The following is a 17556-nucleotide window of genomic DNA, read 5'->3' as shown; positions in this document are numbered from 1 at the left end:
CAGTGGTGATGGTTAAGTTATTAAATTACTTTGACAAAAGTCAAATGGGGCTATTGTTGGAAAATTATGCACATTTTTCTCCAAACTCGCTGCCGTGCTCTCGAAGCGATAAATAGCTGAAAATTGTCACTTTCAAGTTGTTTCCTTTCTTTGGTAGGGCTGGGAGGGAGGAAAATGCTGCCTTAGAAGGGAAAGGGGGAGGAAAGGACCTGCCAAGGCAGACCAGCCTCTCCGGTGGGAGAGTGTGGCTTCCCCTGCCTTTGCTGGCAGTGCTGGCTACACGCTGCCCTGGGGAGCAGCAGCAGTGATGTCCCCATGAGATGGGGATGGACACACACAAAACTTAAGGGGTTATCCCTCCTTGAGCCGATGCTAAGCTTCTTGAGAGCCCACCCTGGTGGGCACCTGACCCTGCTGAGCGCACAACACCCTTTGGGGCAAAACACCATGAAATGTGGTTTGTAAGAGCACGTCAGCATGCTGGGGCCTGGTGAGGTGGGTGCTCTGGGAAGCGTGTGCTGGAAACTGGAAACCAAAGGGCTTGCTCTCCTCCAGTGCAAGGGGAAGCTCCAAGTTCAGGGTGAGCCCTTTACCTGCAGCTTTGATGTGGGGGCCGAGGAGCCCCCGGGCCACAGAGGCCTCCCCATGCCCCTGGGATCTCTGTGGGAGCCTGGCAGCCGCGGCAGAGACCGCTGCTAACAGAGCTCCCGTATTGCATGACCTTCCCAAAATAAACATCGCTCCAGACAGACATGAGAGGAGGGCAGTGATCCAGGGCGCTCCTCGCATGAAACCCAGAGGTATGAAATGCCATGAGCATCTCGTGCTGTGGGCTGCCGTCACCTCGATCTGGCTCTGGGGTGACTAAGGTGACCCCCCCCAGCCCTGCCAGCCTGGGAGAGGCCATGCATGCTGCCTGTACCGCAACTGTGCTGCAAAGCTGGGAGAGCTGAGTGCATCCCCCCACTGCAGACCCTCACCTGCCTCACCTTCCGCCTCCTCAGCCATCTCCTCCTCGTTGCCACTTGTCCCTGACACCTCCATCTCCTCGTCCTCAGCCACAGGAGGAAAGGCAGCTTCTTCGTTTTGAACGGCGGTGCCTTTTTTCTTCTTCCTCTTGGCGTTCCTTTCTTTCTCCTGTGGAAGAACCAGAGGATGGTGAGAGGGACAGAGCAGAGTAATGGGGAGCAGACAGCATCGGTCCTGCTGAAAAGGCCAAGAGGGATGCTAGCACCTCCTTCACCCCCCTCCCGCCCTGGATAAAGCCTCTGAAAGTCACTCCTTGGGACTGAACCCGCCTGCCAAAAGCCCAGAAACATGGTCTCACCAAGCCAAAAAAGTGCGATCACCACGCAATGGCCAAACCTGGCTCCATGCAGAGCTCCAGCCCCAGGCGGCAACAAGCCTCCGAGGGAGGGGTGGCACTGACGCACGGACAAGGGCCGCGCGTGCAGAGGTCACCAGTGCCGGGCTGGCAAGAGCCCAGCGGTCCTGCGTCCGCTACGCGTGTCTGCCCTGCACATTTCCAGGGACCACCTCCAGCGACGCGACCGTGCGCGGCCACGACCCAGGTACGGCCCAGCCAACGCTTCCGTGCACCAGCTTTCACGCGTCCGACGGCAGGTGCTGCCCAAGGACTTTGACTCCCATGCTGGGGAGGCTGTCGCGGCCGAGCAGCGGGCACGCTCCGGGCGGTACGGATCCCAAAGGTGAAACTACCTTGTGCTCTGTCCTGCTGTGGGCCGGCCACATCTTTGGTCGCCGGGGCACGTGCCGCAAACGCAAGGGCACGGAGAGCAGCTCCCTCCCACCAGCCTGAAGGGAAAGTCTCGGCTTCGCTATTGTTTCCTGCTCTTGTTGCTTGAGTAAATATTACCAGTAGGAACAGGCCCATCATCTCCGGCTCTCCCTGCAAACCCCACACGAATGACGTGTGTAGGACGTTTATTTACATGGATGAAAAGATAAAGCCGTGGTGGAAACGTTAACTTTGCTGCTGGAGCTCTGTGCTGGGAAGAGCTGGTCCCCCCTTTTCCACCCCCCCGCCAACTTTTCGGTCCTTTAAAAAACTTCCAGATAAAACAAACAAAGCCAACTGCTTTCTGCTTGGAAACGCTGCTTGCTCAAAGAGCTATTTTTATCAAAGTGGGCAGGAAAGAAAGGGAAAAAAGGCACTTGAGAAAGGACCTTGTGAAGGCACAGAGATGAGGCGGGAGGAAGGCAGGACTCCAGGGTGCTCTCACCCCATCCTGGCGGCAGCGGTGATGCCCCGGCTCTGCCAGCGTTCGCGCCCCTGCCACGGCAGCGATTCAGCAGCCGCACGTTTCTGTCTGAAGCAGCAGTTCCCCATCACACTAATGTGATTACAAAGCGCCGACGTTACTATGGCAAAGACTTCTCTGCCTCTTACTCACGGGTCTGTGACTCAGCCCCGGGCAGGAGCAGGCTCCTCGCTGGGGAATTAACTGGGAACCAGCCTCTGCCTCAGCACCCTACTTGGCCAGAGCCTGGGGCAGAGCAGAGCATCGAGCTGCTCTGGGGACACCGTGGGTCCCTCTCCAGCCAGACCCCACTGCTGGTATTTAGGGAAGACGCTGTCAAACCCACGCAGAACATATAGAGATACGTTCAGGTCACAGCTCACCTCTTGCAATGCCAACAGCTGTCCCCTCACGCAGTCCTGCTCCTGGCACCCAGCTCAGGAATGGGGTCTCTCTCTGCTCTGCCTCCTTAAGCAGCCATGGGGCCACCATGCCTGACACAGGACCCTAACCACGACCGAGGGGTACATGGAAGAGTCTCTGTGAGCCATGCCTGGGACTAGGTGTCCCCCACTGTCACAACACACTCTTAATCCAAGCAATTACCAGCAAGGCCACGGGACAGTGCAGGGATGATTTGCCTCAGGCACTGTGATGCTCCAGCCCACGGGGTCTCTGCTCTCTACCTGCCACCAGGACTTGGTGCCACTTGAGCAGTCAGCTTTGCCAAGACCACCATGGAGACAGACTGCACATGGTGAGGACACCAAGGGCTGCACGAGGGGTCACTCCGTGCCCGCTCCTCCACACTGGCTGGTCCCAGCCAGCCCCATCATGCTGGCTCTTGGCCTGGCAGCTCTTCCCCCCCCTCTTCTCTTGCCTCTCAAGTTCACCTGCACCATCTGTCCCGGAGGAGGAGGAGATGGAGATACTACCAGCCCTCGGGCACAACATCTCTCTGGCCTTCTGCCTCGTGGGCAGAGCAGCTGTCCCAACAAACATGGCCTCTCCTCACACTCATTGCCTGACGTGGCAGCAACAGCCAAACCAGCTTCCAAGCACCGCTACCGACACGGGCACCTCCCATCAGCATCAGCCTGTCCCAAGAGTGGGACCAGGCAGTCCCAGACTGACGTAATGACGTGTATTTGAGACCGCACCAGGACTTGACCTCACCACGGAGTGACTCTCGTACTCTGCTGCAGGAGCAGCCAGCAGTGATGGGATGAGACAGAGAGATGATCCCACAGGTAGGACCTCTCTCTGCCCGCCGTGGCGAGGAGGGTCTCAGTTCCCCATCCCAAGACCAAATCTCTGCACCAAGGCATGGTGGACTTGTCCACCCTCCAAAAGAGGAAACCACCAGGCCCTCCTCCTGAAGCAACTTTGCTGTGCGAAGCTGGCACCACCCCAAAAAGCAAGGAACCGCAGAGATGTTGTTTGCAGGGGGCCAAAAGATTTGTTCTCAGAGCAGGACCAGCACCAGCGCAGGAGATAACTCGCCTATCTTCACCACACAAGCCAAAACAAGCCAAAACAGTCACTAGACCAAAGGTGACAACCACCCTGTGAAGAGTTCCTGGGGAAGACAGTGCCTAATCTAATCTAAGAGCGACTGTGAGGACACGGCGTATCCCGATGCCCTGCTTTCCTTCCCCACTGAGAGCAGAGCACGGAGCGTGCAGAAGGTCAGGGCTCAGTGACGCTGATGCCTGGGGCACATCCGAGCCGCTCGGCAGGGAATCTGAGCCAAAACACACACAGGGCAGATAAAGCAAAGCCTCAAGGTGGCCTGACCCTGCCCCAGCAGTAACAGGCTGCCTGTCCGGCGGTGCAGCAGGCTGGCAGGGACACCCTGATCCCTGGGGGTGCTTCCAGAGGGAGCAGGGTGAGGATCTGCGGCACCCTGCCATGCTGTGCTGGGACCACAGCCTCAACCAGGCTGAAGATGGATTGTGGGTGCCGACACAGCTTGGGTGAGAGGGGAAATGGGGCTCTCTGTGCTGACACAGCTCCCCAGTCCCTGTGTGCCACTTCCCCAGGGGAGAACCTCTCCATTAAAAGGATGGGTCTTCAAACTCAAACCCCAGACAGGGTATGAGGGAATGCACAGACCACACGTGCTCTGGAGAGGCAGAAAAGGTGCCTCAACCACCACACCAGACACCCCTGCCTCTTGCAACCCCTTCTTCATGCTGGATGGTCCCTGGATGCACAGAGGGAGGGCCATCCCCACCTCGTCATCCCACTCCCCCCAGAGCTTCTTGGGCTTCAGCACACAAGGGGACACGGAAATATCTGGCCACATCCCACCCAGCGCTGTGCCAGCATGGGGAACAGGGATATCCTGCTCCACTCTGCTGTGCCACCTTTCAGGGACAGGGGGACCTTGCCAGGCTCTACACTTCCCATCCCAGAGCAGTTCCTACCACCTGCCTGTCCCCATGGCTCCTTTGAGTCACCCGCACGCTGCTGGACCCTGTGTCACACCTACCTGGAAGAGGAGGCTACATTAACGAGCCCCATCTTGGGAAACGAGCAAGATCTGCTAATTAAGTTTGCTCACATTAAACGAGAGGAAGAAAAGCAGAGCCACAGCGTTTCCCCTCACAGAATCAGCAGTAGCTGCTGGTGAGGAGGTCAGGGGACCAGTTTGGGGACATCATGGCAAAACTAGGCAATGCCACGCTGCCTCACCACGTGCTTCTTCCGTGGAGGTCACGGCTGACTGTTGGCTATAGGATGGGATACAGAGGCTTGGTTTGCTCGTGAATATATTTAGGAGTCAGGAAGGAAGGTCTATGGCAATTTAATCTCAGTTGTTCTTTTATTTTATTCAGCTTTCTGGCATCTGCTGTTGCCACAAAACAATAGAGCCCAATAAATAACAGCTGAACGTTCATTGTTCTCCTCCCCAACCCGATCTCGTTGCCTCTGATGCTCAGAAAGAAAGAAAAAAAACAAAAACTAAAATGCTGCTGCTGATCTAACCAGCAAGTGAGAGTGAGCAATTATCACTGGAGGAGCCTAGCGGCTGCCTCCAAGGGACGGATGTGGGGAAAAATGGGGTTCTGCAGGAAAACCCTTCCACAGTATCATTTCTGCAACATTAGGAAGCTGAGGAAATTAATACCCAGCGGCTCCGCTGCCAGCTAAGCTGTATGATCTGATTGCAGATGCTCCCCGGTAACCAACGCTGGTATCTTTATCACGTAACATTTTGTATCCAGGGGCCCTGCTGCACGTTTTCTGCTGGTCTTTCTAGCTGTTTTGGGGTCTTTTCTCTAGAGTTTGTTTGCTTTGTTTCTAAAAAACACTGTGGTGAGACACAGGAACACAGGAGGGTCTCTGTGCATTGAGGATTAATAAAAAGGAATCGCCGATGTCTTCTCTTCCTCTCATTCCTATAGACTGAGTAGGATATTAAATTCCTGGGTGAGTCATTGAATGTTTTCCTGTCTTTCTTTTTACTCTTGTAATAGCTTGCTTGGAGAGATTCCTGCATTGAACATTGTCCTTTGCATTTTCAAAGCACCCCTTGGGGGTTTAGCCATGTGAATTCTATTAGCCAGAAACTGAGAACCCCAGGATACTCCACAAATGAAATAATTATAATCCTTAGTTGCTCTTAGCAGTCTATCCTATCTCCAGAACACCAAACAAACCCCACTTCATTCACACACCACACTGCATGCCAGAAAAACAGCAGCGTAAGCCCCTTCTGGCTGGGGAAACTGAGGCATGGGGAGATGTTTGCATCCGCTCGCAGCCCCAGAGACAACCAGGATTACTGTTGGGACCAGCTTTTCCCCACATTGTCCTAAAGCCCTGGGTTTCTTTAGAGCAAACAGGCAGTTTAGCAGTACCTGCAAGGCACAGAGCTGTGACACCCAGCCAGGCTCTCTGCTCCCTGGGGTGGAACAGCACAACCTGACCAGTATTCACACAGTCAGGGCTGAGCTCACGTCCTGACCAACATGCCACAGCCCCATTCCTCCTTCTGCTCCGCTTATCTCCCTCCGTACCAGCCATGCTCCAGACACCCAGGCATCTCCCACACAGCAGCCCTCCCTCCTCCAGACCTCCCAGGGCCAGGCAGGTGGACAATCCTTTCCTGCACTGCTTTCCAGTCCCCAGAGCTCTCATTCCAGTACATTCTCCAAGGAGATAAAGACACCCCCCACACACTCCTTGGCTGTGGGAAGCACGCAAACACTCGTTGGGCAGTACCTATGGTGCCCGGAGCGGGCTGAGACAGAGCTCTCACCATTTTCAGTTTGTGCTGCTGTAGGATCTCGTCCAGGTTCTGCCTCTTCTTGTAGTTGAAGTAGAAGTTTTTGCACTGCGACACGGTCTTGGAGCCCACCATCCTGGCAATGGCCGACCAGTTCCGCCCATGCTCAAGGAGACCTGTGGTCACAGGAGGCAGGAAAGGAGAAGAAGGTTTAACACACCAGATACGCTCCCACAAGGGCAGCATTATCCACGCAGGATGGGAAACATCCTTGGCCCAAGCCAAACTCCACAGGAACAATACGGTCACCAGCACCCGCCTGTAAGGCTTCCTAGGCCAGAGGATGACCTACCAGAGCCTGTTTTTCTTTCCAAGGGGAAAAAAGGCACTATGCTGACTGCCTCTGGAACAAAACACGTCCCACAGCAACGTCTTGGCGAGCCACCGGGCAGCTGGGAGGGTGAGTGGTGCTCCCTTCCCTTCAGGACAGTGGCAGGAGGGGTGGCTGTGGCCTGGAGAAACTGGGGCAGCAGTTCTCTGCCCCTAGTACGAAGCAAAGGCTCTCCCCACCCTCCTGTGCCCTGGGGATGGCTTTGACCAGGGTGATGGGGCAGTTCAGGGTGTTGGCACAGAGCCATGCCATGGATGCAGAGGAATATCCCAGACAGGGAAGCGGCATGCCAGGGATTAGGGCTCATCCCAGGCTCAGGAGCAAAAGCAGCTCCTAAAGTCACACATCACACCAGGGCTGGCAAGCCTGGCCAGACATTGCCATCCCAACCACAGGGCTCCTGTGTGCCCTCCTGGGGCAACCCAGCAGGGTCGGGGAAGAGCAAGGAACAAGTCAGCACCCCATGTCCACACAGTCTCTCCAGGGGTGTCTGGGCACCCCCTGATCCCAGAGACGGAGTGGGAGTCACAACTGCAGCCCAGGGACAAGTACAGCAGCAGCCTGGAGGTGACCCAGGTGAGGAGCATCCAGGTTTCCTGAGAAATACAAGCTCACAGCCTCCAGTCCTTCCTCTTCCCCTCTTCTGTGGGGCCCGAGCTACCACCAGCCTGCAGGATGCTGCCAGCCCAGCTGGATGGTGCTGGCCTGCCCAGCTCCTGCCTGCCCACATGATGCCACCATCACGATGTAAAACAGTAGGGAATGGACCTGCTAAGAACACCTTCCTCTTTTTTTAGGGGTTCTTCTGCCTAGAAGCCCCCAACCACAGAGCCAGGGAACACGCACTGCTCAGGCACCTCTGTCATTCATGCCTGAACCCCTCCCTGGCTGCTCCAACGCTGTGGGGCGCAGGACTGCAGCGAGTCCCACGTTAGGGTCCCAGCGCATGGCCCTGTCCCTGCCTGGGAGCCACAGCAGCTGTGTCCCAGCCCAGCCCTGCTTCCAGCCTCCAGCCATGCTGCTGCCACGTGTCACCTCCGAGACCCAGCCTGGACCTAAGGGCCAACACAACCTCAGCTTCAACCCAACAACTTCCCCCCTCTGTGCCTGGGACAGACTGATCTCAGCACAGCCACGAGCGATGAGGGATGTGCCTCTGGCCAGGATCTGTGTGCTCCTGCAAGGCTAGGGCATGACATGGGGGCTGTGGGTATCTCTGGCTTGAAAGGACAGCACCATGTACCCCAGGAGAGATGAAACCTCCCCCTGCTTCCTGGGCCAGGGGAAGAAAACAAGAGAGCCCAGCGCAGCAGGAGTTAACATCCAGCCGGTGCCTGTATCCTGTCCCAGCACCGGAGCTTATCGAATTGCATGTCAGAGGCAGGCATCACACGGTGCTGAGCACCACAAAAGGCCTGGGCAAGCCAAGAAACAAGTTTGAGTTTTAACTCTGCGCCTCCCGGCCTCGCTTCAGCCAAACCCACGACCTACGTCACCCCACCAGCACGCTGGGACTTCTTCAAAATAATAATAAATGGGGGAAAAAGAAAAAAAAAAAAGGATGTCCGGCCACCAACTGTGAGAGGGGGAGTCCTTCCCCCCCTGCCCCACAGTCACTGAAGGCTCCAGGGGAAAACAGGACAGTCCCTGGTGTCACAACCCATCCCCTGTGTCACAACCCATCACTGCCGTCCAAAGCAAACAAGCGGCTCTGCTCCCTTCGCCCAGCGCCGTGCCGGTGGCCCCGCACCAAGTGTGACAGCAGAGCCCAGAGCTGAGTGCTGCGCCCCGGTGAGCCCTGAAACACACACACTGGTGTGCTGTGAGCTCTGGTGCTTCCATGGGCAAGATGTTGTGCTGCTCGGTGGAGGGGAGCGGAACCCAGCACAACAGACCCCAGGGCCAGGGAGGGGTGATGGATGCCAGCAGTCCCCAGCGTGGTGTGACCTTTGCCAGCTGCGGGCAATGCCAGCTCCCAGTTGCCCTTTCCCCCTGGCCAGGCTCGCTGTGTCCCTGCCCACTGCAGGGCTAGGGGACAGTGACTCTGCCGGAGGAGCTCGCAGGTGGCCGGGCAGGTGGCCGCCTCCGTGCCAGGCTCCCGAGGAGGAAGCTGCCTGCAGTCTCTGCCTGCAAGCCCCGGCAGGCAGCCCAGCCGCTCTGCGCTTTGCACTAAAACCAGAGCGCAACGGCAACACCTGCTTCCCCACGCTGCTCCGGGAGGGACCAGCCAAACCACCCCAGGGATGTGCGGGTAAACCCTCCGCTCCCCGGGTACCCCCAGCTCAACGAGCTGTACCGGCATGGCAGCCCCCAGCCTCCGCCCCGCGCTCTCCGGCACGCCAGCCCGCCTCGGCACGGCGCGGCCCTTCGGTAACTGAAACTATGACTAAGTGAGTTATCAGATCTCAGTGTTGGCTTGGGGCGGGGGCTCGGGGTGCAGGGTCTGCCCCGCCAGGCGGGCACACACGCAGCTACACACGACCCCTGAGGTTAACCCCATCCATCCATCCATCGGACCCCAACGCCAGACTTACGTGCTCAGGCTCCGGCGGGCAGGGAGCGTGCCCGGAGCGTTCAGCGGGTAAGCTGGGAAAGACGCGGGTGTTGGGGCACTTCTTCAAAGCCCCCCCGGGCACGGCAGCCCGCTGCGAAGCGCCGCGAGTGCTCCGCTCACACCCTCCCCACGCATTTTGCTTTCGTTCCCTCGCAGCAGCCGGAGACAGAGAAGAAAGCAAAGCCGGTTCCTTAAATCCTGGGGGCGAGAGGATTTCAAAGCCATGGGCGGCCGAGAGCAGCGAGCGAGCGGGTACCGAGGCTGGAAACCGGGTCACAGGCGGGATACTCCTGACCCCGATGCCAGAAGTTGGTGGGAACACATGCTCCAGGCCCCAGCGCTCGTCCCTCCGGCGGGGCCAGCAAGCGAACGGCGTGTCCTCCGCACTCCTCTTGCTCGCCGGAGCTTTCCAGCCGGCTGCAGCCGCGGTTGTTAAGGTGGATGGAAGCGCCTCCGGTATTTTTTTTTTTCCCCTACTTCACCTCCTCTCACTCAGCAGCTCGGGGCTACCAGGAGACAGTTCCAAGAGATGCCCAGGCGTTGCCAAGAAATAACGATAATTAAAAAAAAAAAAAAGGAAAGAAAATAAAAGGGCAGAAGAAAGGCGAAGGGGAGGGAGCAGCCGACCGCGAGCGCTGCAGCTCCGCTCCTGCCAGCCCGGGGAACGGAGAGCCGGTGCCGTCGGTATGTGTCGGAGCAGCGAGAGCAAGCTCTAATCTGTTCCTCTGGCTGACCCGGGGCTCGTTGCATCTGAATGTGACCTCTAGACAGAGCATTAATAACGAACGTGGCGCTGACCCAAGCTGACAAGGGGTGCGGCTGCTTGGCACCCGCTCCCGCCCTCCCTCTCTCACTTTCTGTCTCCCTCGCTCGCTCTTGAATGTCAGCGGCAGGGGGAGGGATCCAGGAAAACAAAGCTTGGCTAATAGTTTCCTCCGCTCTCAAGTGAATCAAAGGCGCTTTTCTTTGGGGAGGTGCTCGACAGCGAGCCCAGAGCCTCACCGGCGGGATGCCGTGGCATCCTGGCACACCTCGGCCCTGTGCCCACTGTCCCAGCAGCAGAGGGGTGGGGAAAGGTTTGGCATGGGCATCAGTCTCATCACGCCCGGGTGGATGGGGATCTCTGCTCCGGTACTGGGAAGTGGAGGCTGGAAGGAAGGCGAGCGCTGTAGCGTGCGCTCGGCGTTGTGGAGTGTGGAGGAGAAACCCGGCTGCACCCGGCGGGGCAGCCCGGCAGGCGAGGGCTGTCAGCTCGCACCCCCTCGGCTCTCAGCAGCTGCGGGTTTTTACCGGAGCTGTTCCAAGGCTCTCCAGCACGGCCGCCCTGCTCCACCCAGGGCTCAGTGAGGGTGGAGGGAGCCTGTAAAAGCATCCCTTAATGGGAGCTCACATGGATTAACAGGTCAAGGTTACAGGCAAAAAACGAAGTGATCTCATTCCCCTATGGCCAGTGGTACCTGGTGCAACCTTCCAGCCTCCTTTGCACCCACACACCCTCATGGGAGCAGGGATGGAGGCTGTGGCACAGCCAAAATGTGCCGTAACACCAGAGGAAAGACCAACACTACAGAGTCAGCGACATCACGCGAGGCATCCCGAAAGCACGGTCAGCATCACCGAGCTGAGTTAGCACGTCGCACAGCGCTGCTTCTCCCCGCCGATCTCGGGGCGGTTCGCAGCGCGTGGGAGAACTGAGGCACAGGGAAGGTGAGTAACTTCTCCAAGGCCGCGGAGCCAGTGGGTGGCAGAGCCGGGCGAGCACCAGGCTCCTGATGCCACGCCAAGGAAAGCAGCGGGGATGGAGCGCGGGCAGCCAGCCCACGTCCCCGCAGGCGCTGGGGGTGTTGCCGGAGGGACTGTCGCGCAGTCAGCCGGCTCTGTGGGCTCCTGCTGCGGCAGCGGGTGATGCTCACCCTGCCTTGGGAAGGCAACGCTGGGACCAGCCTGCTGCGCTCCCACTCAACGTCTCCTTCAGTGACCGGACGCGAGCACGTCTCCCACATGCTATGAGGATGCTCGCAGCAGAACTCCCCAGCAGCTTTCATGCCCACCACAGCACCTCTCCGAGGGACGCAGTGCCACCAAACGAAGCGTGGGTCCACAGGCAGGACACCTGGCTGCCTCGACCCTGATGCCATATTCCCCGCTTTGATGGCCCAGGTTGGGGACCCTAAGGTGTGCCCTTTGGAGCAGCCAGACCCTGGCATCAACCCAGCCATGGAAACACCCAGCCCTGTGCCCCAGTACAGAATCACAAGGTTGGAAAAGACCTTTAAGGTCATGAAGTCCAATCATTCCCATCCTATGCTAAACCATATCCCTAAGTACCTCAACAAGGACCTGCCTGGCTCTCCCCCTCCCACCACAACCCTTCTTTTGAGCTGGGTCCCCATCCTTTGACAGTGGGAGGGGACAGGAGGCCTCCCCCTGAGACACCTGCTCCCAGAGATGTGCCATCTCCTCAGGTCCAGCTGGAAAACTCAAGTCTCCAGCCCAAGGCAGCCAAGTCCCCACAGAGCAGATGCCCTAGTGCACCCAGCTCTCTCCCTTAACCTGGTTTGGATATTATCGCTGCTCCCTTATTGTTGAAAAAATAATACTCAAAATTAAAATGTAGGCTGTAAATTATAGTAATTACCCAGCAGTTCCCCCTGACAGGCCTTTTATGTTTCACTCGCTGACACTCACTGAACAAATCCTCGTGGTTTGCTCCTACGTGCTGTGGAAACGTTCAGCCAAGGGCGACAGAGAGCACAGCTCCAGGGGCCATGGTGAGCAGCGGGCACCATCCCAGGGTAACACCTTGGTTGAAGAGCAGCAAAGGCCCAAGCTGGGATGGCAGGGACGGTATCACAGCCTCTTCTACTCTAAGCATGGCCGGCTCATGCCCTGGACACAGTGTAGCTCCTGTGGTACATGATCTGCCCTGTTGTAACTTCCACTGTGTCGCTTCATCACTCCCCATCACTCCCATCCCATCCCATCCCACCCCATCCTGCTTCCAGCCAGCAAAAGGGACAACACACAGCAACCAACACGCACTATGAACCATGTTCTCCAGCTCACATTTGCTACCACCAACAGGTTTTTATGGCATCAATTACCTCCCCAGTGAACAGGAGAAGGTGACAGCGTGAGCACAGGGGAGATGAAGGGAAGAAGGTACGGAGCTCAGCTCCATCCTGGCTCCCCAGTGCCACCTGTTCTCCAGCCAGCTCCTCCTAAGAGCAAAGGCTGCCTTGCTGAGAAGAAACGATGGAGGAGGAATGCAAAGTCCTCTACATCTCTTCCCACCCTTCAGCCAGCAGCTCCTTCAAAGTAACAGTGAAACCCAAACCCGGGGTGGGAGAGCACACACTCATGTGTATATTTACACACCCACTTGGGCTCCAAACGGATCCCGTGCAGCACAGTGGAAGGTGGTTGTGCTCACAAGGTGATGGGAGATGGCTGGATTCGGCTGTGGGGTTCCCATCAGCGGGTCCTTCTGTGCATTCATTTGAAGAAATCAGTATTTGAGAAAGAAATAAATCCCATGTTCATTTAGTTTTGTGAACAGGCTGGAAAGAAAGGGCTTGGGTCAGACTAAACCTCATCTGGGGTTGGTAGAAATAAAAATCAGCCCTCAAAAGAAGGATGGAAGTGTTGTACATCCACCTAAAATGAATTATGTGGAAGTTTTCATGGCTTATTTAACTCTGACATCAGCTTTTTACATTCGTGCCCAACCGTCCTCTACCTCATCATGCTGGCTCCATCCCGCAGCCCCTCCAGCTCCTTGGCCTGGGAAAAAGCCTAAAGAGTCCAAGTTTGGCTCTGCTGTGAGGACGAGGAGCAGAGGGGACCTCAGGTGAGCGAGAAACTGCCATTTCCACACTGCTTCTTTTCAAAGAACAAAACCACTTGTTAGACACCAGGGGGAAAACCCCGAGCCAGGGCGAGAACCGATACCAGACTTTGAAGAGTAACGAGGGTCACGGCGAAACTCGGTGGAGGAGCTGGGGATGGGTGGGGGGGGGGGAGGCAAGAAACTCACTTGCCCGCTGCTCGCAAGCTGCCTGCCAGCCTACCTTGAACTCCTGCCCGCAGGTCCCCCAAAGGCAGGAGCTCCCTAAACATTGCCTTTTAAGGAGCAAGCCCCTGTCCTGCTGCTGAAAGGCTCTGCACCCTGCTAAGCCAGGCAAAGCAGCGGGTGCTGCCCACTCCCCGGCTCGGGATGGAAAGGGAAAAGGCAAGAGGGGGGAGCAGAAATCCTTGAGCAACTCCAGCTAACCAAACCCTCCTGCTTTGAGGATCCCAGGCATGGTGCAAGGAGGCGATAGCAGAAAAAGGCGCTATCCCATAATTATACCAATCTCGGGACATTTTGACAGACTAGTGAATCAAACTTTATTGCATAATAAAAGTGTCATTAAGCAAGAACTTTCCTCTTGCTGGGTTTTCGTTCCCCTAGTTAATTTTAATCACACGGTACTCCCCTTGATTGTCTCTCCTGACAGACACAGTCCTGCCTTCTCCCGCTTGGAAGCTCTGCTATTGTGGAGTGGAACAGACAACTCTGGAGTCTCACTGACACAGGGCTGTGCTCCCTCACCTCCCTGAGTGGAACCAACACAGAGTTTCGTCCCATGCACAGAGAAGCCAGGGGGTGGATAGCAGGGCAAGGCTGATCTGCCAGCTGGCGGATGCTGGGAGCAGCCATCGCCATCCTCACCTACCCAAACAACCCAAGGGGTCAGGGATGACTTTCTGTAGGACTCATATTCTGCTTGCTTCATTACCTGAACCAGCTGGCTGTGGGCTCACGCTGGTACTGGTAGTGGGTAAGGGTGTGGTTTGAGGTGGCTGAGTCCTTACGGTGAGGACGATGCCCACATCTCCAAGCTCAACCCAAGCTGAGTACCCGTTGCCTTCTCCACCCATGCCCACCCACGCCGGCACGGGCTCTGCCACCACCTCCTCCAGCCTCTGAGGTTACCTCCGGAGTTTCTCAGCCACTGCGAGTCGGAAACCCCCAGCGCTCCCGTCCCTGGAAATGCCGAACAAAGCCGGTTCGAAGCACTAAAGCGGCTGCTTCCTGGCAAAGGGGAATTTGGCTTCTCTCTACCAGTCTGGTGTTGCAATCTCAGTTTCCCAGGTTGTAACGGAGGGGGAAAACATCAGCAATCAGGCTTTACACCAGCAAATCTCCCTGCCCTGTCCTGGCCCCTGGGCTGGAATAACGCTACGTGCTCCCACGCTTCATCCTTCCTCCACGCGGGCTTTGGCAGCGGGTTTTAAGACTCCTTAAGTGCACCTCTAGCATCCAGCATAAACCAGCAAGAGGCACTTTTTAAACAACCAGATGCGATCTCCAAAACAAAGCAGCGCCCGGAAAAGATCCCTCTGACGACCCTCCCCTGCTCAGCACCTGCTCACCCCGTTACCTGGCCCGGTGCCAGTTCTCTTGATTAAAGTCTATCTATTAAGTTTCGTGTCTATAGAGAGCCCCACTCGGCAGCGCGCAGGATTGGCACCGGGCTGTAAAGAGGGTTGGAACAGCTTAAAGGCGAGCGAGCCAAACGCTTTTGGGATATTCACAGGCAAAGTAATCCAAGGCCACGAGCTCCCCTCGGCACCTGGGCAGCCGGCGCTCCAGAACGTGTAATCACCATCCCGGCAGCAGGTGCATTTTCCAAGCAGATCCAAACCCTCTAACACGCCTGTTTGCATTCGCCATCCCCGAACGGCGCTCATTTCCATTTTAATTTCCCATTTACAATCCTCACCGGGCCAGGAGAGTCAGCAGCGATGTAAGCAGGATGCATGGGCCAGGGCTGGGAGCTCCACAGCCCATCTACAGGACGTGACTCCGGCAAAACAACGTGATATTAAAAAGCAGCGAAAGAGCCGGCGCAGGAGCAGCACAGGGAGGGGGAAGTGGCAAGGGCTGTGCTACACTCAGCACTTTTCACAAACGGTCTCAGCAAAGGCTCTGAATCAGCGCCAGGATGTAAAGTCACCCCGCTCTGCCCGCGGCCGCAGCTTTTGCGAGCTCCCCAACACGTGTGGAGAGCACCCTGGGGTTCACCGTCCTCTCCCTAAATGTCAGAGCTGTGACGGGGGCAGGGGGAAGGAAACGCTCTTGGTGTGACTGGAACAGATCCCGCTGATGGCACGAAGGTCTGGAGGGCAGCAGGAAGCTGCACCTCCTGTTACAGGCACCAGAAGCTGCAAAAAGCAACAGGCACGGTGCCTTCCCCATTTCCTACGGCCGACTCCTGCCTCACAGGACTTGCACAGGCTCTGGATGCAGCCTGGATGTCCCTGGTGGTGGCACAGCTCCTGAAGCCAGAGGGGGTCAAGCACGTGTCCCCCTCCCAAACTCCCCACAGAGGCTTGCTAGGACCAAACCAGCACCGAGACAAGCAGAATCCGTCCCCACAGCTCAGGGCCCATCACTCTGCGCTGACTCCAGCGGTCAGACACCATCCGTTCCCAATGGCTGGGTTAGCTCCAGCAGCGCAGACAGGAGAAATAAATACAGTGGCTGGCTCACCTTTTTTAGCCGTCTCCATCTCCTCTTCGGTCCAGCGAGAGCTTTCATTCATCTCCAGAGAAGCTGGGAAGGAGGAAGGAAAGGAGAGCAGTCAGTCGTGAGCAGGACCCAGCAAACCCATGTGCCTGGAGGAGATGCCCAAGCCTTGTCCCCTGCTCCCCAGAGGCACAACAAACCCCCGTGCAGCACAAAATGCTTGGCAGGGGCGGCTGTCGCGGTGCAGGCTCTCCGGGCTCCTCCACGCCATGGTAATCCATGCACAGCATCCCATCGGGATGTGTCTCAGTGAGGCAGAACCTCTACTTTGGGACTGGAAGTGAAGCCAGATGGCTCGAGGGTGGCAGCAGATTTACTGCCGATTTGGTGCCACACTCTCTGGCCCGCCAACAACAGGTACCTAAGAGGGAGCCGACTGCTGCTGTGTGCTTTGGAGGTGGCAGACACAGGGTGGGACCGTCGCCCTCGGCGGAGACGGAGAAACAGCATCACCTCTGCGGGGACTCTGATGACCGCATCCGTCAAGGGAGTTGGCCGTGCTTTACCACAGGCTCCTTTGGTACCATCAGACATCTCAGAGCCACTTCCAGCAACGCTGGTGGCTCATCTGGAGCTGTGCCCTTTGAAGGAGGACCTCCTGCTCTGGCTGGGAGAGGTGCAGAGGAGCTTTAGCACCTGATGCTCCCCCCGCTCCCCACCCCAGGAACGATGCTGGGGACACCAAGGTCCTGCATAAAGCCTTCACTATGCAACAGTCCCACTGGCAGCCTGGCACTAGAGCAAACCCTACAATAACAAACCAGGGTGTGAGTCAGAGGCAGAAAACAACTCAGTAAGGAAACAGATTTCCGGCTCAGGCTGCCAAGGGGTTATTACTCTAAACAACAGGCAAAGCATTATTTCAACAGTGATGAGGGATGTTTTGACAGTGTCCTTTTAAAATGGAAAACAGGCTGATAGGTTCAGGAGGAGGGATACAAGGAAGTATCTTCCAAGGAGCCTTACAAGAAGCCCTACAAGCAGGTCTCCAAGAGGCCCTACAAGAAGCCCTACAAGAAGCTCTCCAAGAAGTCCTACAAGAAGAAGCCCTATAAGTAGCCAAGACCCAGTCAAAGGACAACATGAGCTTCAATGCCGAGGGCACTGGGCAGAAGAACCTCCTCTACAGCCGGCTGAGCACGATTGCAGGTGTCACCTCCTGGAAGCCAGCACAGGTCACTGCCCTCTGTCCCCCAGAAACACCGTCCCTTGGGATGCCAGCCAAGAGGGAGGGAAATTGATACCTCACTGCTTCCCCAGCCATGGACAGAGCTGGGGCCGCCGCCGCCACGCTCGTTTTACGTCCAAGTGAGTATCCCCGAGGCGCTGGGCGAGGGCTGTCGCTCAGCTTGGGGATGGCTGTTATCGTAGGGTAAAGCAACGTCAAAGAAACGGCCTGTTTGGGTTGATTAATGGTATTTACTGAGGTTGTGCAGATATGAAACAGATGCCTACGGGGAGCTCCGGCACGCTGCAGTTAAACCACAATACGGTTTGTGTTGTTTTTTAATGTTCAATTGGTATTTAAAAGGCAATAACTTT

General features: G+C 56.9%; 1 protein-coding gene across 1 annotated transcript in view; it reads right to left on the bottom strand.

The window, feature by feature from the left end:
• NCOR2 (nuclear receptor corepressor 2) overlaps positions 1-17556 on the bottom strand; it is a 245299-nt gene that overhangs the window by 41522 nt on the left and 186221 nt on the right. Inside the window, exons 17-19 of the mRNA XM_084272224.1 lie at positions 15979-16041; positions 6529-6671; positions 990-1137 (exon numbers count right to left, since the gene is read on the bottom strand). Coding sequence (XP_084128350.1) covers positions 990-1137; positions 6529-6671; positions 15979-16041 — 354 coding nt within the window. The remainder of the gene's footprint in view (positions 1-989; positions 1138-6528; positions 6672-15978; positions 16042-17556) is intronic.

Source organism: Gallinula chloropus (assembly GCF_964237585.1).
Source record: "Gallinula chloropus genome assembly, chromosome: 17".
NCBI classification, from domain to species: domain Eukaryota; kingdom Metazoa; phylum Chordata; class Aves; order Gruiformes; family Rallidae; genus Gallinula; species Gallinula chloropus.
The sequence above is the reverse complement of the archived record's forward strand: the minus strand, read 5'-3'. Positions and strand labels throughout refer to the sequence as shown.